General features: G+C 43.3%; 1 protein-coding gene across 2 annotated transcripts in view; it reads left to right on the top strand.

Moving 5' to 3' along the window:
* Window positions 1-1,903: 1,903 nt before the first annotated feature.
* The window catches only part of AHDC1 (AT-hook DNA binding motif containing 1), an 83,706-nt gene continuing 67,825 nt past the window's right edge, over window positions 1,904-17,784 (top strand). For both annotated transcript variants that reach the window (XR_005777549.1, XM_040424273.1), the window contains exon 1: window positions 1,904-2,348. Coding sequence is in view for 1 of the 2 variants with exons in the window: in XM_040424273.1 (XP_040280207.1) it covers window positions 2,282-2,348 (67 nt within the window). In the remaining variant the exon portion in view is untranslated. The remainder of the gene's footprint in view (window positions 2,349-17,784) is intronic.

Raw genomic sequence — 17,784 nt, 5'->3', positions numbered from 1 at the left:
AGCCCCTTCAAACGGTGCGCACGAGCGGACACCCGAACGCTAGTGTGAAAATAGCCTAAAGGTGACTGTTTTTCTTGAAACTGACTTTTTGTTTTGCTTATCCTTATGTGTGAATAAACACTGAACTGTTTAAGTTAAAGACGTTGTCATTGCCTCTGTACTGTGTCCGCAAGCCTGTCTACCAGAGCAAATCTCCACAGATAACATTCACGGCTTCTCATGATCCTCGGTTGGATGTCTGCAACACTGACGGTATCTGAACATGTGGTTCTCTATTTTTGTGGCATCCTCCATGGATCCTCTGTTATACCACTTTCACAATAAACCTGCTTTTTTGCTGTAACGAAAAGCTCTGGAAATTCAGAGCTTTCTGCGACAGTCTTGATAAATCTCCCCCTATATGTGGTGGGTGCCGGATGCATAATATCAGGATCGGAGATAACTTTAATTCAGTCACAGAATAAAAAATTTAAATGTGCAATTCTATATTTATTTCTACTACAGTTCAGCCTTCAAAATGCAAGCCCTTACAGAGTACTACAGATAGAAGTAAGTATAAAAAACACGTATGGGTGTCAGAATATGACAACGTATTGAAAATTTTTATTTTTCTTTAATTTCTTTTTCTAAGCAGTAAAACATAATAAAAACTACTTAAATTTGATATCACTGTAATCATCAGTGACTGCCGTAATATCAAGACCCAAAAAACTAAGGAGAAATACATTTTTGTCAGTTTCACCCCACAAAGAATTTTTTCCTGTTTTCTAATACAAGATATGGTAAATTAAGTGGTGCAATTAAAAATAAAATTAGTCTGCAAATTGTGGATCCGCAAACTACCGGTCGTGTGCATTCTTCATTTTGTGGAATGGAAAGTCTGGCCCTTAGTAGAACAGTCCTATCCTTGTCCGTAATGTGGACAATAGGACATGTTCTATATTTTTGCGGAACGGCCATGAAGAAATGGAATGCACATGGGCTATATAACATTTTTTTTTATGCAGACCCACTGAAGTGAATGGATCCGCATAGGGGACGCCCAAAAAAACCCATGGAAATGGATAAAAAAAATACGTTTGTGTGCATGATTCCTAAGCCGTTATAGGGCGATGTGAGTGGAAAATTTAAAAACGTATGGGTCTTGGAAAGTGTGGGGGGAAAAAAAAGCAAAAATAAAAATCGGCACAGTCCTTAAGGGGTTAAGGATGAGGCGTGATGAGTATTATCCTGTACAAACCACACAAAGGAAACAGGGTCTGTTTTTTGGTGGTCCACCCCATAGTTACAATATCCTCCTGACAACCGCTGCTGGCTACAGCCTCAACTACTATAATGACTTCCTAAAATGCACAAAATGTAGTTTTAAAAAAACAACAACTCACAGACAATATAGAAATACTGGAGTACAAATATCAGTGCCCATAAATAGGAGTCATAGGACAAGCAGAGCTGAGGGCAAATCCGTCCTGGTACACTACAACTTCCAATATGCATTGCTGCTCAGGCACCAAAACTACATATACCATCAGCCATGACTACTGTAATGGACTACATATCCCATGATGCACAAATAAAGTTAACAGAATTAGAGCGGATTAAGTTAAGGGGATTGTCTAGCGGTTCTTGTGCATTATTTATCCAAATTCTTAGAATACTTCGCGTTTCGATAATAAAAATTCCGCAAACGAAGTGTAAGGAAAAACTACATCTCCCGGCAAGCACCGGGGTTACCAAGGAGATTGCGCTCTATTTCCCGGAAAATCAAGCGAGCGCATGCACGTAGAGATCAGTTGCTCGCATGGACTTCAGTTCCCGGCATGCCTCACTTCTCCTGTGAGAGGCCCAGCGGGGAGGACTCCATGTCCCAACATGCTCCGCGGCACTGAGGGAGAGGGGGCGGTGCCAGCGGCGGGCGGAGGCGGCTCAGAGGCACTCAGCGCAGAGACACGGAGGAGGAGAGGGGAGAGCGGCGCTTAGACCGGGGATATACCGGAGCGACAGCTACAGCGCCAGAAACATATACTCGGCGGACAGACGGTGCATTCGCGGGCGGAGAGGAGCGGCAGAGTACCGCGGGACTGGCTGAGTTCACCAGGGGAATACCTGGAGACAGAAGCGGAGACGCAGCCAGAGAGAACCGGCGCCCACCCGGGACACGCAGGGGTCCAGGGGAGAGTTCAGAGAGCGCCAGCAGCTGAGGCCGCCTCTCACTTCACCCCCCGGGGAATCTCCGCTTACTGAGGCCCCGGGGACTGCACGGCCCCGTGATGATGTGACCATGCTGAGCGTGCCCGGACCTGGATCAGCCATGAGCGGCAGAGAACAGCCGGAGCCGGCAGGGAGCGGTCAGTGTGGGCACCGGGCACAGGGGACACGTCCAGGGAGGGAGGGGGGAGCGGCTGGTGCCAGGGGGTTATCCCGGGGCATGTCTATGCTGTGCGCGCTGTCGGAGGGGCCCCCGGGGACGGTGCTGGCTCCGCCGGCTGTGTGCGCCCTGCAGCTGGGCTGTAGATTGGTAGTCGCCCCCTGTGGTGATTCATCTCTGGTGAGTTCTCGGGGGGCTCGGTATATACCCTGGGGGTCGTCTCATCCAGCACACACCGCAGGCGCCCCCGGATCCCCCTCTCCATGCATGTCTGTCTGTGCCAGGCTGTGGGCACCCTTCTGATCAGTGGCTAGGCCTCTCTGCATGGCTGTCCCTTTAAATGTCTGCATGTATGGCATGTATTAGTTGTGTGTGAGTTGCTGCCAGTCACACCTGCAGCCAGTCCCCTCTCCTGGGTGACATGGCTGCGAGATCTGCTGTCATGTGCCCCCCTCACGTCACCATTATCACCCTTACACTTGCTTCTCACCTTGCTACCAGTGTTTATTACTAGAGTTATAATTCACTTAGTGCCTAAAATAAAGGATGACACCATGTCAAGCCTGCTATCGCCCCCTCCCTTCCCCCTTTCTTCTAATTAAAAGGTGCCATTATACCCTGGAAGAGGTGGAGGAGGGGCGGAGGGTCAGGGGACATATGTCCCAGCTCAGGTGACAGTCATTGTCTGAGTGCCTCTGGTTTCTTCCTTTTCCCTTAACCCCTTTGGTCAGAACAATGGCCGGTCTGTGCTGCTGCCTAGCACTTGGAGGCTAATGTCCTGCCTGCTCTCCATGGTGTGCCCATCCTTCATTGTTTACCAAGAAGGGGCTGCATTCCTCCGCCTGGTGTCCAGGTGACATCACAGCCGGTGTCACATACATTGTTTATTATTTTTTGGTGTGTATTATATAAAATGTGTGTGTCCTAGGCAAAAACAATGACACTGGGAGTGCAGCAGCCAATCAGGGCGAGGGGGCGGTGTCTGGGAAAATATCCCACTCATATATACATATTTACATTTACACAGTAGTCTGGAGGAGCTGGAGGTGGCAGAGAGAAGGGAGCAGGGTAAGTTAATGTAAGTGCACGTTCTCCATCCCTCCAGGCTCATTATAGCACCCTTATCTGCCGTATCGATTTGTAGTAGTCATGCTTCTGTATACTGGCTGCAGATGGCTATAGCTCAGATACCTGGCTTCTGGCTCTGTGCCTACAGAGATGCTGCTCATTGCATTGCACATTGATCTCAGTGGACAAGTTCTACCCTGGACCCTCTGCTGAGACATTGTGACCACCTATATAGTCCTTTTCATTTACATAGCCTTTGTGGTGTGTTATTGTTCTTAGTGGGGTAGGACATGGTTGTATACCAGTTGTGTTGCATTTCAGATTTTTTACTAAAAATGCCCTAAAGTTAAGATTTGTGACCACTGCTCTGAGATTATCAGAGATTTAGTATTCCATGTAAAGGCATTCCATCTATCCATCCATCTATCATCCATCTATCCATCCATCTATTCATCCATCTATCTATCTATTATCCATCCATCTATCATCCATCTATTGTCTCATGGAGACCTTTCTGTGTTTTATATGGTACAGATGGTTTGGCATACTTCTCTCTATACCAGTGAATGCTACAGCTGGTAGTTTATTGCCAGTGTTATTGGTGTTTGGCCATTTTTGGAGTCGGATGATATCTTTGCGATTGTCCTAGATTCTTCATATGTATTGATCTATTGTATGGACTATAGTTTCCGTATTCTCATGAAGACATGTGTTTTATATGGTGGTGCATGATGCATACCTGTCTGTACCAGTGAATACTACAGCTGGTAGTTTATGGCCAGTTTTGTTGGTGGTTGGCCATTTTTGGCTTTGGACCTTATCTTTGGGATTGTTCTAGATATCCATTGATCTATTGCATGGACTATAGTTTCAGTATTCTTATGAAGACATATGTGTTTTATATGGCGGTGCATGATGTATACCTGTCGGTACCTGTGAATGCTACAGCCGGTGCTTTATGGGCAATGTTGATGGAGCCAGACCATTTTTGGTCAGCTGAAGATATCTGTAGCGGTGTCCTAGACCTAGATTTTGATACATATATATATATATATATATATATATTTTTGCAGTCCTGGCACTGGTAATTAGGGACTGCAAGCTTGTGCTGTTCCATGGCAGTAGATTCAGGACACAAGTCCGCTTTGTGTTGGTAATAGCCATTTGGCAGTCGTTGATCAAAATCAAATAATTAGAAGAGTTATGCCAAGATGACATGGAGGAGGTTGGTGACATAGGATCGGTAATGGTGATGTGAGGACGTTGTGGTACCAATGTTGCACTTTTTACAAGTTTAGTTGTCCAAAATATTCATGATTATTACCAACTGAACAAAGTATACCACTCTGACGTGGACATCAGACTCACAAGCTTGGTTCGTTTCCCTCCCAGATAATGTGGAGGTCTAGCAGACTTCTTTATAGAATCCAGTTGTCCGCCTGGGACTTTCCAGTGTGAAGGTTCTCTTCGGTTACTTTTTGGCATATGTGTGTGAGGGTTGGTGTCATATTTTAAAGGCTGTGTTCCAGGCGGGAACAAAGCAGCATGCTAGCAGAGACATTAACCATTCCTTCGTGTAACGTCTTGTTTGTTTTGCAGGTGTAATAACCCAAGAATAATCATCTACCAGACTATTTCAGTCATGGTCATGGGATTTTGAAGATGTGTGGATATAAAGTCATTGCTTTTTCTGTTGTTTAGTAGTGCTCCCCCCCCCCCCCCCCCCCCCCAACTCATCAGTTGTATTACGTTCTCTGGATTCTTGGATGTTCTAGTCCATATAGCTCCAAAAGCAGACCTGCAATGTGCTGGAATGACCATTCCCTTATATATATTATATACTGTATTTTATAGGGAAACCTTCTTTTTCATTCTTTTGGGGGTTCTGAAACTGATGACCTGGAGGTTTGTGAAATGTAGAGTCCCTGTGGTTTTCACTAGTCTTCTCTTAAAATAAAACTTTGTAGGCGCCACATAATTGTCAGGCAAATGATCTCATGAAGTACATCTATGACTTATATTCTTGAAATGCTATCATCGTCTGTTTGGGGCCTGTCGACTGGGACCACGCGCCCATCCAGAGGACTAGGGTGCCTGCTCTGTATTCCCACAGAGCTGTGAAGAAAGTGTGTACCCGTTATTCTGCAGTCTTATTGCCGGTGACTTGATCTGTCTGGATGCTGTGGTGGAGTCATTGACTGTGGTTATTGGCAGGTAACATAACGTTGATGTATATTTGTTTTCTTGCTGTCTAAATCTTGGTTGGATATACTGTGCGCTGTCTTTGTTTCAGAGCTTTTTCCATTTGTGCGTTACCTTGGAACGTCAGTGTATAGTTTTTTTCTTTTTTCTTCTTGTGGGTATGTATATGTCATTCACCTGTGAGTCATGCAAGTACTTACTCGGTCACAGCTTGTCCATGACAGAACATTCTGGCTGTAGATTAAATTCTGTAAAACAATAACCCATATATCAGAATTACCATTCACATTTTATAGGTGCTCACACAGGGTGTGAATATATAGCTTATGGGCATTGTTGAGGACACCTAACCGGCCTTTTGGCCAGGATGACCGAACAAGCCTGATGTATTTGTAATAGTAATGTCTGTAAAGTTAGCGTTCAGGGTAATAGATTATCTCAGCACTTCTGGATCTTTCTCCGAGATTAGGCCTCATGCTCACAACCGTATTGTTGGTTTGCTTGGGCGCAGACCTGGTAATTTCTATGGGACTGCAAAAAATGGAGACCGCACATGGATGTCATCTCTGTTTCTGTCCCACAAATTGTAGAACATGTTCTATTCTTGTAGAGTTTTTTCCCCACAAGAAATGCGACCTACACGTGGCCGGTGTCTGTATTTTGTGGTTTGCAGACCGCAAAATACATACTGTTGTGTGCATGAAGCTGAAATAAAACACACAACCTATAGGTAAAGGTAGTTTGTATCAATGATGAGAATGATTTCGGACATTAGTATGGATGCTAACATGGTAAAAGTAATTCTTGTATCACTGATACTTGCAGTCTCCTATGAGACTGCACATTCCTAGGAGGGTCATATTAGAGACCCCTTGTATTATTCATTGTCTGGTAGAAAAGTTCATCGGCAGATTTGCAAATTTACAGCTCCCCCACAAATCCCAACGGCCTTCAGATGCTTATTCTGCACTTGTCGACCCTGTAAATTTAGCTTTTAGGCTAGGTCTACACGACGACATTTGTCGCGCGACAGATAGGGCACAACTACACTGCAACATTTGTCGCGCCAATTTTTATAATGGTAGTCTATGGTGTTGAATGGATTTTTTGCGACTGTCGCATGTTGCAGTGCGACACCATAGACTATCATTCTAAAAGTAGTCGCGCGACAAATGTTGCAGTGTAGTTGTGCCCTATCTGTCAGGTGACAAATGTCGTCATGTAGACCTAGCCTTAATGTCATTTCCATGTGCACGTCGGGCCCCCGAAAATGTTCAAGTTGCTGCATGTGCTCAGGTTCTCTTGTTCCACGCGCCCACCTTCCACTTTTATTTTAGTACGACTGTTTTGTGCTCGCGTTGCACAGCTCAGTCATGTGTGGGTTCACAATGAAGGACGACCAGGCTGTCAATTCAAAGTCTGTGTGGTAATAAAGCAATGAAGCAGAAAAGCAAATTCCTGCTTACCTTGGATGTGTGGTTTTGACGTTCTGCTGTCCCCCAAAACAACAGGTGGTGAATAGGAGTCTTATGCAGCCATCCTCCGCCACCCCAGATCACTTCCATAGCCTCTTGCTTGCAGCTCAAAATGATTTCTTCCGCTACTAAATTATTAGTCATCCAAGCAGAGAGAGACAATGGTGAAGTTGGGTATTGTTTCTTTGGGAAGGATTCAGGGTTCCTTTGTTCCTGTAGGGGTTGTATGTATAGTAGACAGGAATGGTGACTACAGTATATATATATTCATCAAGGACACTCGCAGATCAGCAGCATCTATAGAGGAGAAGTAGCGTGCAAGTCGAAATGCATTCTGTTCAATTTCTCAGTTCTTAATGATGAAGTCCACATCAGTCATGCAGAGCCTCCTCCTATGGATACTTATTACCACTTTTTGTGTGTTATCTGCACAGGAAGGGAGAGGTGCCAGCTTAAGCTCAGTTATCAGATCGATGGTGGAGCCCTGTCGGATTTCTTCCCCCTCCTCCCCCCACCCCTCATGCCCTGAAGCCTGTGCTGGCGCTCGCTCTCTCTCCCACCTCCCTCCCAAACTGCTGCAGCAAGGAGCGGTTGGGGGTCAGCGGAAAATATGTGGCAAGGACCTGACAGACAGCAGGCATCAGAGAGTAGGCCGCATCCCAAAGGAGAGGGGGAGGAGAGAGACAGGGCTGATATTCCTGAATAAGGCAGAAGGCTTGGAAAGGGAGGAGGTAATGGGGGATAAATTGGAACAGGGGAGATGGTAAAGACACGAGGAAAGGGGGAGTTGACAGGTAGATTAAAAGTGGTTATATAGCGAGGGGTGGAGGGCTTTCAGCCTAATGAAACGAGGAAATAATTGAAAGCAAATAATTTTCGGGGTGGCTGGAATGGGAAGCTGAAATCCAATTAACAACTATAAATGTCTAAGGTGTAGGATTTTAAGATTTGCTTTCATTACTTGTGCGCTGAATGTCACCGACGCCTGTTTGTAGTCTATAGCCTGTTGCATTTATTTACAGAGCGTAATAAAACTTGGAACTCATTTTTTTTTTATTATTACTTCTCAGCTTTCCATGTGCGTTCTGTCAGTAAAAGCCCCAAACTGAAATTTACTCTAAGTTGGAATTTTTCTACCCTTACAGACGTTTACAATGAATGAAGTCCGCGTTTTAGAGCTTTTTCGTGCACAAAAGGGAGAGGCACGTCATTTTGGTGGTGAAGCTTCGAGGTTGTAATAGGTTGTCCTCATTTGCAGTTTCCTATAGTTATTTCTAGATGTTATTTATGGCTAAGGATCTATATGAGTAACATACAGTGAGGAGTGGGTGCTGCTGTGATGCACCATCATGAGCCGTGGCTTGCCAGTGCCATGACATTTGCCCTTTAGTGTGCCTTCTCGTGTGGCAGATTTTTGCAACTGAAAATCTGTTCCTTTCGCCCGAATGAAAGAAATCCATGTAGTTCCCACAAAAAGAACCCCAGTCAAGTGAATGGAACTAATTTTCAGTCGCAGAAATTTTCTGCAACAAATTCTGCCACGTGTGAAAGCTCCCTATGATAAAAAAAAATGTTAGAATCCGCCATGTTCCAAGGGGCTTTTGTAGTGATTCTGTAAAACGTGCTGTCGCTGTTTGATTAAATAGCAGTTTCTCTAACCGATGCTGATGGCTGAATCCCTCCCATTAGCTGTTGTAATGATCTGAAACGGCGACTGGGAAATATCATCTTCCTATCCGTTTCTTTGGGTATCATTTACCAGGCTATAGACATGGCCCTCTACATGACTGTGGGGTGCGGTTGGGATACAGTTTCCTAGATTTGTATTCACGTCTACATACAAATATGTATATATTCTAGGTCCTCCCCTCTGATCGCCATTGGTTACAACCAGTTTCCGTATGTTCCTCGTCTTATCCCATGTTGACGGCTTGTAATTCCCTGCTCAGCTCTGGCTTTCTTTTTAGTTTCATATGTGAAGTTGTTTAAAGGGAACCTGTCAAGTATCTGAACTACAGGCAGTTTATTATAGAGCTGGAAGAGCGGAGCAGACTGATAAACTTGTAATGTATTCATTTATATCTGTGCTCATTCTGGGCTTTGAAGTGAAGGAGGCGGTCCTATCGGTGATTGACAGTCTTCCTCTATGACTGTGTATACAGAGATAGCTGTCAATCACTGACAGGCCCGCCTCCTTCACTTCAAAGCCCAGAATGAGCAGGAATTTAAATGTGTAAAATACAAGTTTTACAGAATCTTTACCCATAAATCTATATATCAATCTGCTCGGCTCCTCCAGCTCTATAACATGATGCCTGCAGCTCAGAAAACAATGTTCAATCTGACAGGTTCCCTTTAAGGAGTAACTAAACCGTTGTATTAAAAATGAAGGCGGTGGCAGCTGTTTTAAAAGCGATCTGCCCCTTTGGCTTTCATTGATTCTGCTTGGTTTTTCAAGCGTGTACAGTATGGATCCCATATACCTCTATGGATCGAAAAGCCAAGCAGAGCCAATGAAAGGGACAGCTGATGCAATATGTCTGTCGCCATTACTGGCATGTCTGGTTTCGTGAATACCTGTTTTCTCAATCTAATATGAATTCTGGAACATCTATTCTCATAACGCTACTTTGTGCTGGTCCTCTGTTGTTCTTCCTAGAAATGTATAAATATATTGACATCTGGGTGTTACCGTTTCCCTTGTCACTACATTCTGGAAGTTGACACGGATTAGATGGACAGTGACACAACTGGTAACACCCCTTTATCATTCCTGGCAGGATAACAGAGGGACAGCACACCACAAAGCTCTAAGAACAGATGCTCCAGTCATTGTTTCATGGGGAATGCAGTTCCTTATTACAACCGACGTGTTAGAAGTGGTGACAGGTCTTCTTTAAGAATTTGATTTACATTTTTTGAGAGTTTATCTATTCATGCATCCTGAGACGTTACATAAAATTGGTAAAAAAATCATTTTTGGAATGCAGGATTTAAGAGAAATGTACATTAACTCCAAAGATTGCATACAGCGACACCCGTCTCACCACCATCGACCACTTTGTAACAGTGCTGCCACTGCACTGCATCAGGGAGCAGCACTTTTTGCAAGTTTCTTCAAACCTAGAAACCACAGAAAATCCAGCAGTCGTGGCAACTTGTGAATTGCTGTTCTACTCCATGAAGTTCAGTGCAGATAAAGATGGCATTGTAGCCCCAGCCTTAAATTTTAACAGTAGTACCCACTACAGAGGTGTACACAGGTCCATGCTTAAGGATGATGTATTGGCTTCAGTGGTGGTTTTCTGATTCATAATGGTAAGCCCAGACTAAAGCAGACTGGTGTGACTCATTGGAATGGCACGCTCCATACAACTACTATGTACAGCATACACTCATGGTGTAGCCTCCAAATGCGTTGGCAAATGTGTAACTTAAAGGTGTATTCTGGTTACTATGGCATAGGCTATAACTAATCAGTGGGGTCTAATTGATGGAGTTGGGGGTCCTGTTTCCCATCTTAATGGAGTGGTAGCGTTCATGTTACTGTTTATCTTCTTTTCACTCTATCTCTTTCCCCCCTTTTTTTTTTTTGTTTCCTTACAGCAGCGGGGAGAAAGTAAAGTACTGCAGTATGAAACTTGCATATGAATAAAGCAGCATAAATTCTAGATCAGAAAACTTTAAGTGGATTAATATTGGTACACAGGGAATCAGGTGTGTAGTTCCCCAACTGGCACTCTAGTGGCATGGAACTATCCATTCCAGATTAATACCCCTGTAATAATTACTCGTTAGCTGCTGATGTTGCCAGCGCACTATCCACCAATCCGAGTAACATGTCCTTTGAATTTAAACTGAAAACATGCTGCATCGTTCTCCTCCTCCATTACTTGAAGGAATTATGTGAACAGGTATTCTTGTATACAAAGTAATGCATTAGAGGAGGTTTCCCGTTAACAACATTTGGCACCTATCCTCGAGATGGAGGTCCTGAGTGTGAATGGAGCACTGCTGCGAATGTGTGACCGCTGCATTCACTACTATGAGATAGCCGTGCACTCATGGAAGTGAATGCAGCACTATTGCTTAGGGGGTCAAAGTGGTTGCACCCCCCCCCCCCCCCCCCCAGTGATCATCCATTTAATACCTGTTCTGTGGAGTGGGAAACCTTGTTAATAACTTATGAAGCTGTTTAATGACAACCTCTCCCTGCTGCTCTATGGGCTGTATACAGGCTGCAGTGAACAGCAGTTAATTCTCCCGACTTGATTGCAGGGAAAATTATTTTGAAAATCTAAATTCTGGAACTTTTAACTTTTATTCTTAAGGTAATGGTAAATAAGAGGAAGACTTGGCTATTCTTTTATTAAATAGAGTAATTGTTTTTTTTTTTTTTTTGCGTTACTTCAGCCAGAAATTATATTTCTAGATTTAGGTCAAAATCATTCCAGATGCCTGTAGATGTATAAATGTCATATGTACAATAAGAATATCCCACCCCTAGTCCTGTAAATATGAGAAACTAAGATACCTTTATTCAGACATACATTTTACTTTATTTTATGTCATTTTATTTAATTTCTTCACACGGTCACAAGCTCTGCTGCATGTGTTGCTTTAAGCCAATAGCTAAACATTGCGATTCCGCGTTTGTCAGCATAAGGGTACTTTCACACTAGCGTTATTCTTTTCTGGTATTGAGTTCCGTCCTATGGGCTCAATACCGGAAAAAATCTGATCAGTTTTATCCTAATGCATTCTGAATGGAGAGCAATCCGCTCAGGATCCATCAGGATGTCTTCAGTTCAGTCCCTCTTATGATATTTGGCTGGAGAAAATACTGCAGCATGCTGGCTGCGGTATTTTCTCTGTCCAAAATTCCGGAACACTTGCCGGAATCCTGGATCCGGCATTGTTTTCCATTGAAATGCATTAATGCCGGATCTGGTAGCAAGTGTTCCGGAAAACAGAACCGGTTTCCTGGTCTGCGCATGTGCAGACCAGTAAAAATGTGAAAAAAGTAAATACCAGATCCGTTTTTTTCCAGATGACACCAGATACTGATCCGGTATTGCAATGCATTTGTGAGACGGATCCGGATCCATCTACAAATGCTATCCGTTTCCATACGAATAAATTTCTTGCAGTCCAATAATTGGCATAACCAATGAAAAAAGTCTGTCAGAGCCAATTGTCTTGGCACTTATGGTTTTTAATAATAATTAGGTTTCTGGGCAAGGGCTCATGCACACAATTGTATTTTGTGTGGATAGTGCACAGACCCATTCATTTCTATGGGGCCATGAACACATCCTTATTTTTTTGCGTATCTGTGTTGCCGTTCTACAGGCTATCAAGCGGGTCCTATGTTTGTCTGTATTTCTGGACAAGAATAGTTCTTTCTGTTGGGGGTGAGAAAAATATGAAATGGCCATGGAAGGCATTGTTTTTTTCTTTGTTTTGGAGCGTTTCTTAATGATAAAGCTTACACATCCATTTAGTACCACACAATCACAACTGCTTTATTAGTGTTTATGGTGGGTTCACACCACCTTTTATGCCTCTGTTTGACATATACAGCCAGGTCCATAAATATTGGGACATCGACACAATTCTAACATGTTTGGCTCTATACACCACCACAATGGATTTTAAATAAAACAAACAAGGTGCTTTACCTGCAGACTGTCAGCTTTAATTTGAGGGTATTTACATCCAAATCAGGTGAACGGTGTAGGAATTACAACAGTTTGCATATGTGCCTCCCACTTGTTAAGGAACCAAAAGTAATGGGACAATTGGCTTCTCAGCTGTTCCATGGCCAGGTGTGTGTTATTCCCTCATTATCCCAATTACAATGAGCAGATAAAAGGTCCAGAGTTAATTTCATGTGTGCTATTTGGAATCTGTTGCTGTCAACTCTCAAGATGAGATCCAAAGAGCTGTCACTATCAGTGAAGCAAGCCATCATTAGGCTGAAAAAACAAAACAAACCCATCAGAGATAGCAGAAACATTAGGCGTGGCCAAAACAACTGTTTGGAACATTCTTAAAAAGAAGGAACGCACCAGTGAGCTCAGCAACACCAGAAGACCACTAAAAACAACTGTGGTGGATGACCGAATAATTCTTTCCCGGTGAAGAAAACACCCTTCACAACAGTTGGCCAGATCAAGAACACTCTCTAGGATGTAGGTGTATGTGTGTCAGTCAACAATCAAGAGAAGACTTCACCAGAGTGAATACAGAGGGTTCTCCACAAGATGTAAACCATTAGTGAGCCTCAAAAACAGGAAGCCCAGATTAGAGTTTGCCAAACGACATCTAGAAAAGCCTTCACAGTTCTGGAACAACATCCTATGGACAGATGAGACCAATATCAACTTGTACCAGAGTCATGGGAAGAGAAGAGTATGGAGAAGGAAAGGAACTGCTCATGATCCTAAGCATACCACCTCATCAAGCATGGTGGTGGTAGTGTCATGGCGTGGGCATGTATGGCTGCCAATGGAACTGGTTCTCTTGTATTTATTGATGGTGACTGCTGACAAAAGCAGCAGGATGAATTCTGAAGTGTTTCGGGAAATATCTGCTCATATTCAGCCAAATGCTTCAGAACTCATTGGACGGTGCTTCACAGTGCAGATGGACAATGACCCAAAGCATACTGCAAAAGCAACCAAAGAGTTTTTTAAGGGAAAGAAGTGGAATGTTATGCAATGGCTAAGTCGATCACCTGACCTGAATCCGATTGAGCATGCATTTCACTTGCTGAAGACAAAACGGAGGGGAAAATGCTTCAAGAACAAGTAGGAACTGAAGACCATTGCAGTAGAGGCCTGGCAGAGCATCACCAGGGGTGAAACCCAGCGTCTGGTGATGTCTATGCGTTCCAGACTTCAGGCTGTGATTGACTGCAAAGGATTTGCAACCAAGTATTAAAAAGTGAAAGTTTGAATTATGATTATTATTTTGTCCCATTACTTTTGGTTCCTTAACAAGTGGGAGACACATATGCAAACTGTTTTGGATGTAAATGCCTTCAAATTAAAGCTGACAGTCTGCAGTTAAAGCACATCTTGTTCGTTTCATTTCAAATCCATTGTGGTGGTGTGTAGAGCCAAAAATGTTACAATTGTGTCGATGTCCCAATATTTATGGACCTGACTGTACATTAGGAAAATGTTCTTGTATCCTGTAGAGTCCAGTAAAAAAGTTACTTTTTTTTAACATTGTAAAAAAAGTTTATTTTTTATTTTTATGGAACTCTGTATGTCATCAGTCCGAGGCATCCGTTTAACGTATATATATTTTTTTTGTATATGTTAAACGGATAGGAAAAACATGATGTTAACTCACCCTTAGGCCTCCTGCACACGAACGTGTGCACCCCGTGGCCGTGCTGCGGGCCGCAATGCACGAACACCGACCGTGGGGCAGCCGCAGCCGATCGTATACCCATTCACTTTAATGGGTCCACGATCCGCCCGTTCCGCAACAAGATAGGGCATGTTCCACACTGGTGGAATAAGTATAACCTGTATGAGAGGTCCAGGCATTAGGGGGGCGTTATAGAGGTTGGATAACCTAATTAATTTATACAAAAACAGTGTATGTTAACGCATTCCTCAGACTGATGCCATACAGTGGCATTTCTTCACCATAGAGTTATTTTTGTAAAAATCTGCTGCAGATACAACCCCATTCAGATGTATGGAAAGAATTTTCCTTTGCAGAAATTTCCCCAACAAATCTGCCCCATAAAGATACCTTACAGTTGTGCACCACTTCCATTGACTTCTGTAGCTTTTGCCTACCTCTTTTTATAGTGAACCTGCACATGACAGGTTTTGTGGTGCATGGACTGTGTTTTTATCGCATATATGTGTTCCCTTAGGACTGGGGGTATGGAGATTCAAATATTCAAATATTTTTTTAGCCGTTTTGCCTTGGGATGTTGAATTAAAGGCTGGTTCTGTGGAGGACACCAGTGCATTGTGTGTTGGCCATATATGTGAATACGAGTTGTTTTCAGCCCTCCTAATGATTGTACATTATTGTACCTGCTCATGTCTTTAACTGGGCAACAAATGTGAAGGTCTTGAGGGTTTAGAACCATTTCAGTCTTGTACTTCTGAATACATTGACTTTGGCCTGGGAATAAATATTGTCACAACAATGCATTATGTTACGGAAGGCAATACAAGGGACTGCGAAGTCTTACAAACACGTTTGTCTACTTGGCTGTTTAGGAAGGCTTTATAGACAGCATTAGGTTTCTATGGAAACACCAGAACGTACAAAAATCCTGCAAATCAAACAGAATTTAAATACTTTTTGAAGGCGCCAGTCCCTGAACCGTTTTGGTACATACAGCATGGAGTGTGCTAACTTAATTTTATTCTTTTTTTTCTTAACTCTGTGTTTTACAACAAGGCTGCATGTCCTTGACCTTTTGTGTTCTACCCTTGCCTACTCTACAGTCTGTGGACGTGGACTTTAAAGAGATTGACTCGTCTTGCCCTAGTAACAGCGAGATGAAACAATCCCTTTAAAGTCCATACTAAGGCTGGGTTCACACTTGAGCGTTTTACAGCGCGTTCAAACGCGCTGTAAAACGCTCAACACATGAAAACCAATGCTTCCCTATGGCCCTGGTTCTCACTTGAGCGTTTTACAGCGCGTTTGAACGCGCTGAAAAACGCCCTACGCTCAAACAAGTTCTTGAGCTTCTTTGGGGCGTTTTGACGCGCGTTTGTGGCCATAGGACACTGCAGTCAATCACTCAAACGCGCGTTTACTATTGCAAAAAACACGCATAAAAACGTGCGACAAAAACGTGCGTTAAACGCGCATATAAAATGCGCTAAAGTGTGAACCCAGCCTAAAGGCTTCTTTACACTGCCCTATATTCGGGCAGATTATCGCTAACAAGTGTTTATACGAATCTGCTGGTGTAAAGGTGCCTCCGATTACTCGAATGAACAAGCGAAACGCTTGTTCACGCCATCACCTAAATCATCGTTTGGCGGTAAACAGGGATCCTTTATGGAGACGAATGATGGCGTTAGCGATCGCTCCTTCCCCTACTGCCATACTGCATGTAAATGCAGCAGTCTCCTACACTGACGAGCAGGTGATTGTCACAATCGTCTGCACCATCGGGCCATGTAAAGGGGCCTTAATAAGCCCTTGAGCATTATGTGCCGGGAAACAGTGGAGCAGGCCGGCACATTGGTGTGCATGGGAGCTGCAGAAAAAGTATAGCAAAGCAAACTATCCCAGGTGGCTACTGGTTGAGGCTTACCCTAGTAATGACGAGACAACCCATTTAATGCACACCTACTTGAACCTGCCTTCTGTTTTATGCTTTCATCATTGGTGCCCAACCTTTCAAAAAAGTTTTCATAATTGCTGTGCTTAATTGTACAATCATAACTGAGAAGGAAAAGGTTTTTGATGGGCTTCCCTGATATATTCCTCTGCCAAATTATTCCCCTCTTCAGCTGCATAATTAGGTGCATTTCTCTCACAAGCAGGAGGCGTCTCCTTTTTGTGGAATCTGCCAGCACAGTACTGCAGTGACCTCACTTCCCTTATTTCTCACTGTTTAAAGCTTCAGAGCTCACAGAACTGATAGAGGTGGAGATCACACCTACATCACACAGGACTCTCCGATAATCTTCAAAACCTTTGTAATAGCAGTTTTATCATGTGCAGAATCTCAGCTAGCTCTGACACTCCCCCATTTTATATGGGCTGTCTGTTACTAGGGATGGATCTTGCCTAACAGGCAGATTACCACAAATTATGTGGAAATGGGACCTTATGACTTTAAAGGGGTTATCTGACCTATGAGAAAAATTAGTCTGTTTATAAAGTAAAAATAAAATACTTGCCTAACTCAGGTCCCCCCCCCCCTCTATTTTTATAAGCAGCCTCAGTGGTCACGTGCCATACTGTTATCATGGCTTCCATCCCTTCCCACTACTGTGCTTATTGATATTTTAATACTTTCAAGAAACCATTGGCAAGGGAAGCAGCTCAGACTGAGTTTCTGAATCTCTTGTGAGAGCACACCTGGGTTCCTGGGGATGGACTGAAGTGCTGAGGTTTTTGTAATTTCCATTCACTTCTTGTGAAAGAAATGGCCCCTCTTGGTATCAGGCAGCAAGTGAAGATTACATGCTCCTAGATTATTTATTTCACTTAATTTCTTAATGAAATATAAAACAAGCAATAAAGTATGTACATCAATTATCACTATATTGGCAGGTGCTAAGAAATTTAGTGTGTAGTTCTGTGCCATGGTCCTGCAAAAAAAAAAAAAATATATAACCTGTTTTTGTCTGCAATTGCGGACAAGAATAGGCATTTTCTATGATAGTGGCGGCATGTGCGGTCCGCAAATTGCGGAACGCATATGGGCCGGCATTCATGTTTTGCTGATCTGCAATACACCATGTTCGTATGAATGTAGCCTTATACAGAGAATTCTATCAATCACTGATGACACCTCCCCTGTGTACTGAGGGGTGGTCTTAGAAAAAGCAGAGATTTAAATAGATAAATTAGATGTTTTATGCCTCATGCACACAACTACTGTATGTATTTTGCGGCTTGCAAACTGTGGCTTCACAAAATACGGATACCGGCCATGTGCATCCT

Source organism: Bufo bufo, chromosome 3 (assembly GCF_905171765.1).
Source record: "Bufo bufo chromosome 3, aBufBuf1.1, whole genome shotgun sequence".
NCBI lineage: Eukaryota > Metazoa > Chordata > Amphibia > Anura > Bufonidae > Bufo > Bufo bufo.
The sequence above is the reverse complement of the archived record's forward strand: the minus strand, read 5'-3'. Positions and strand labels throughout refer to the sequence as shown.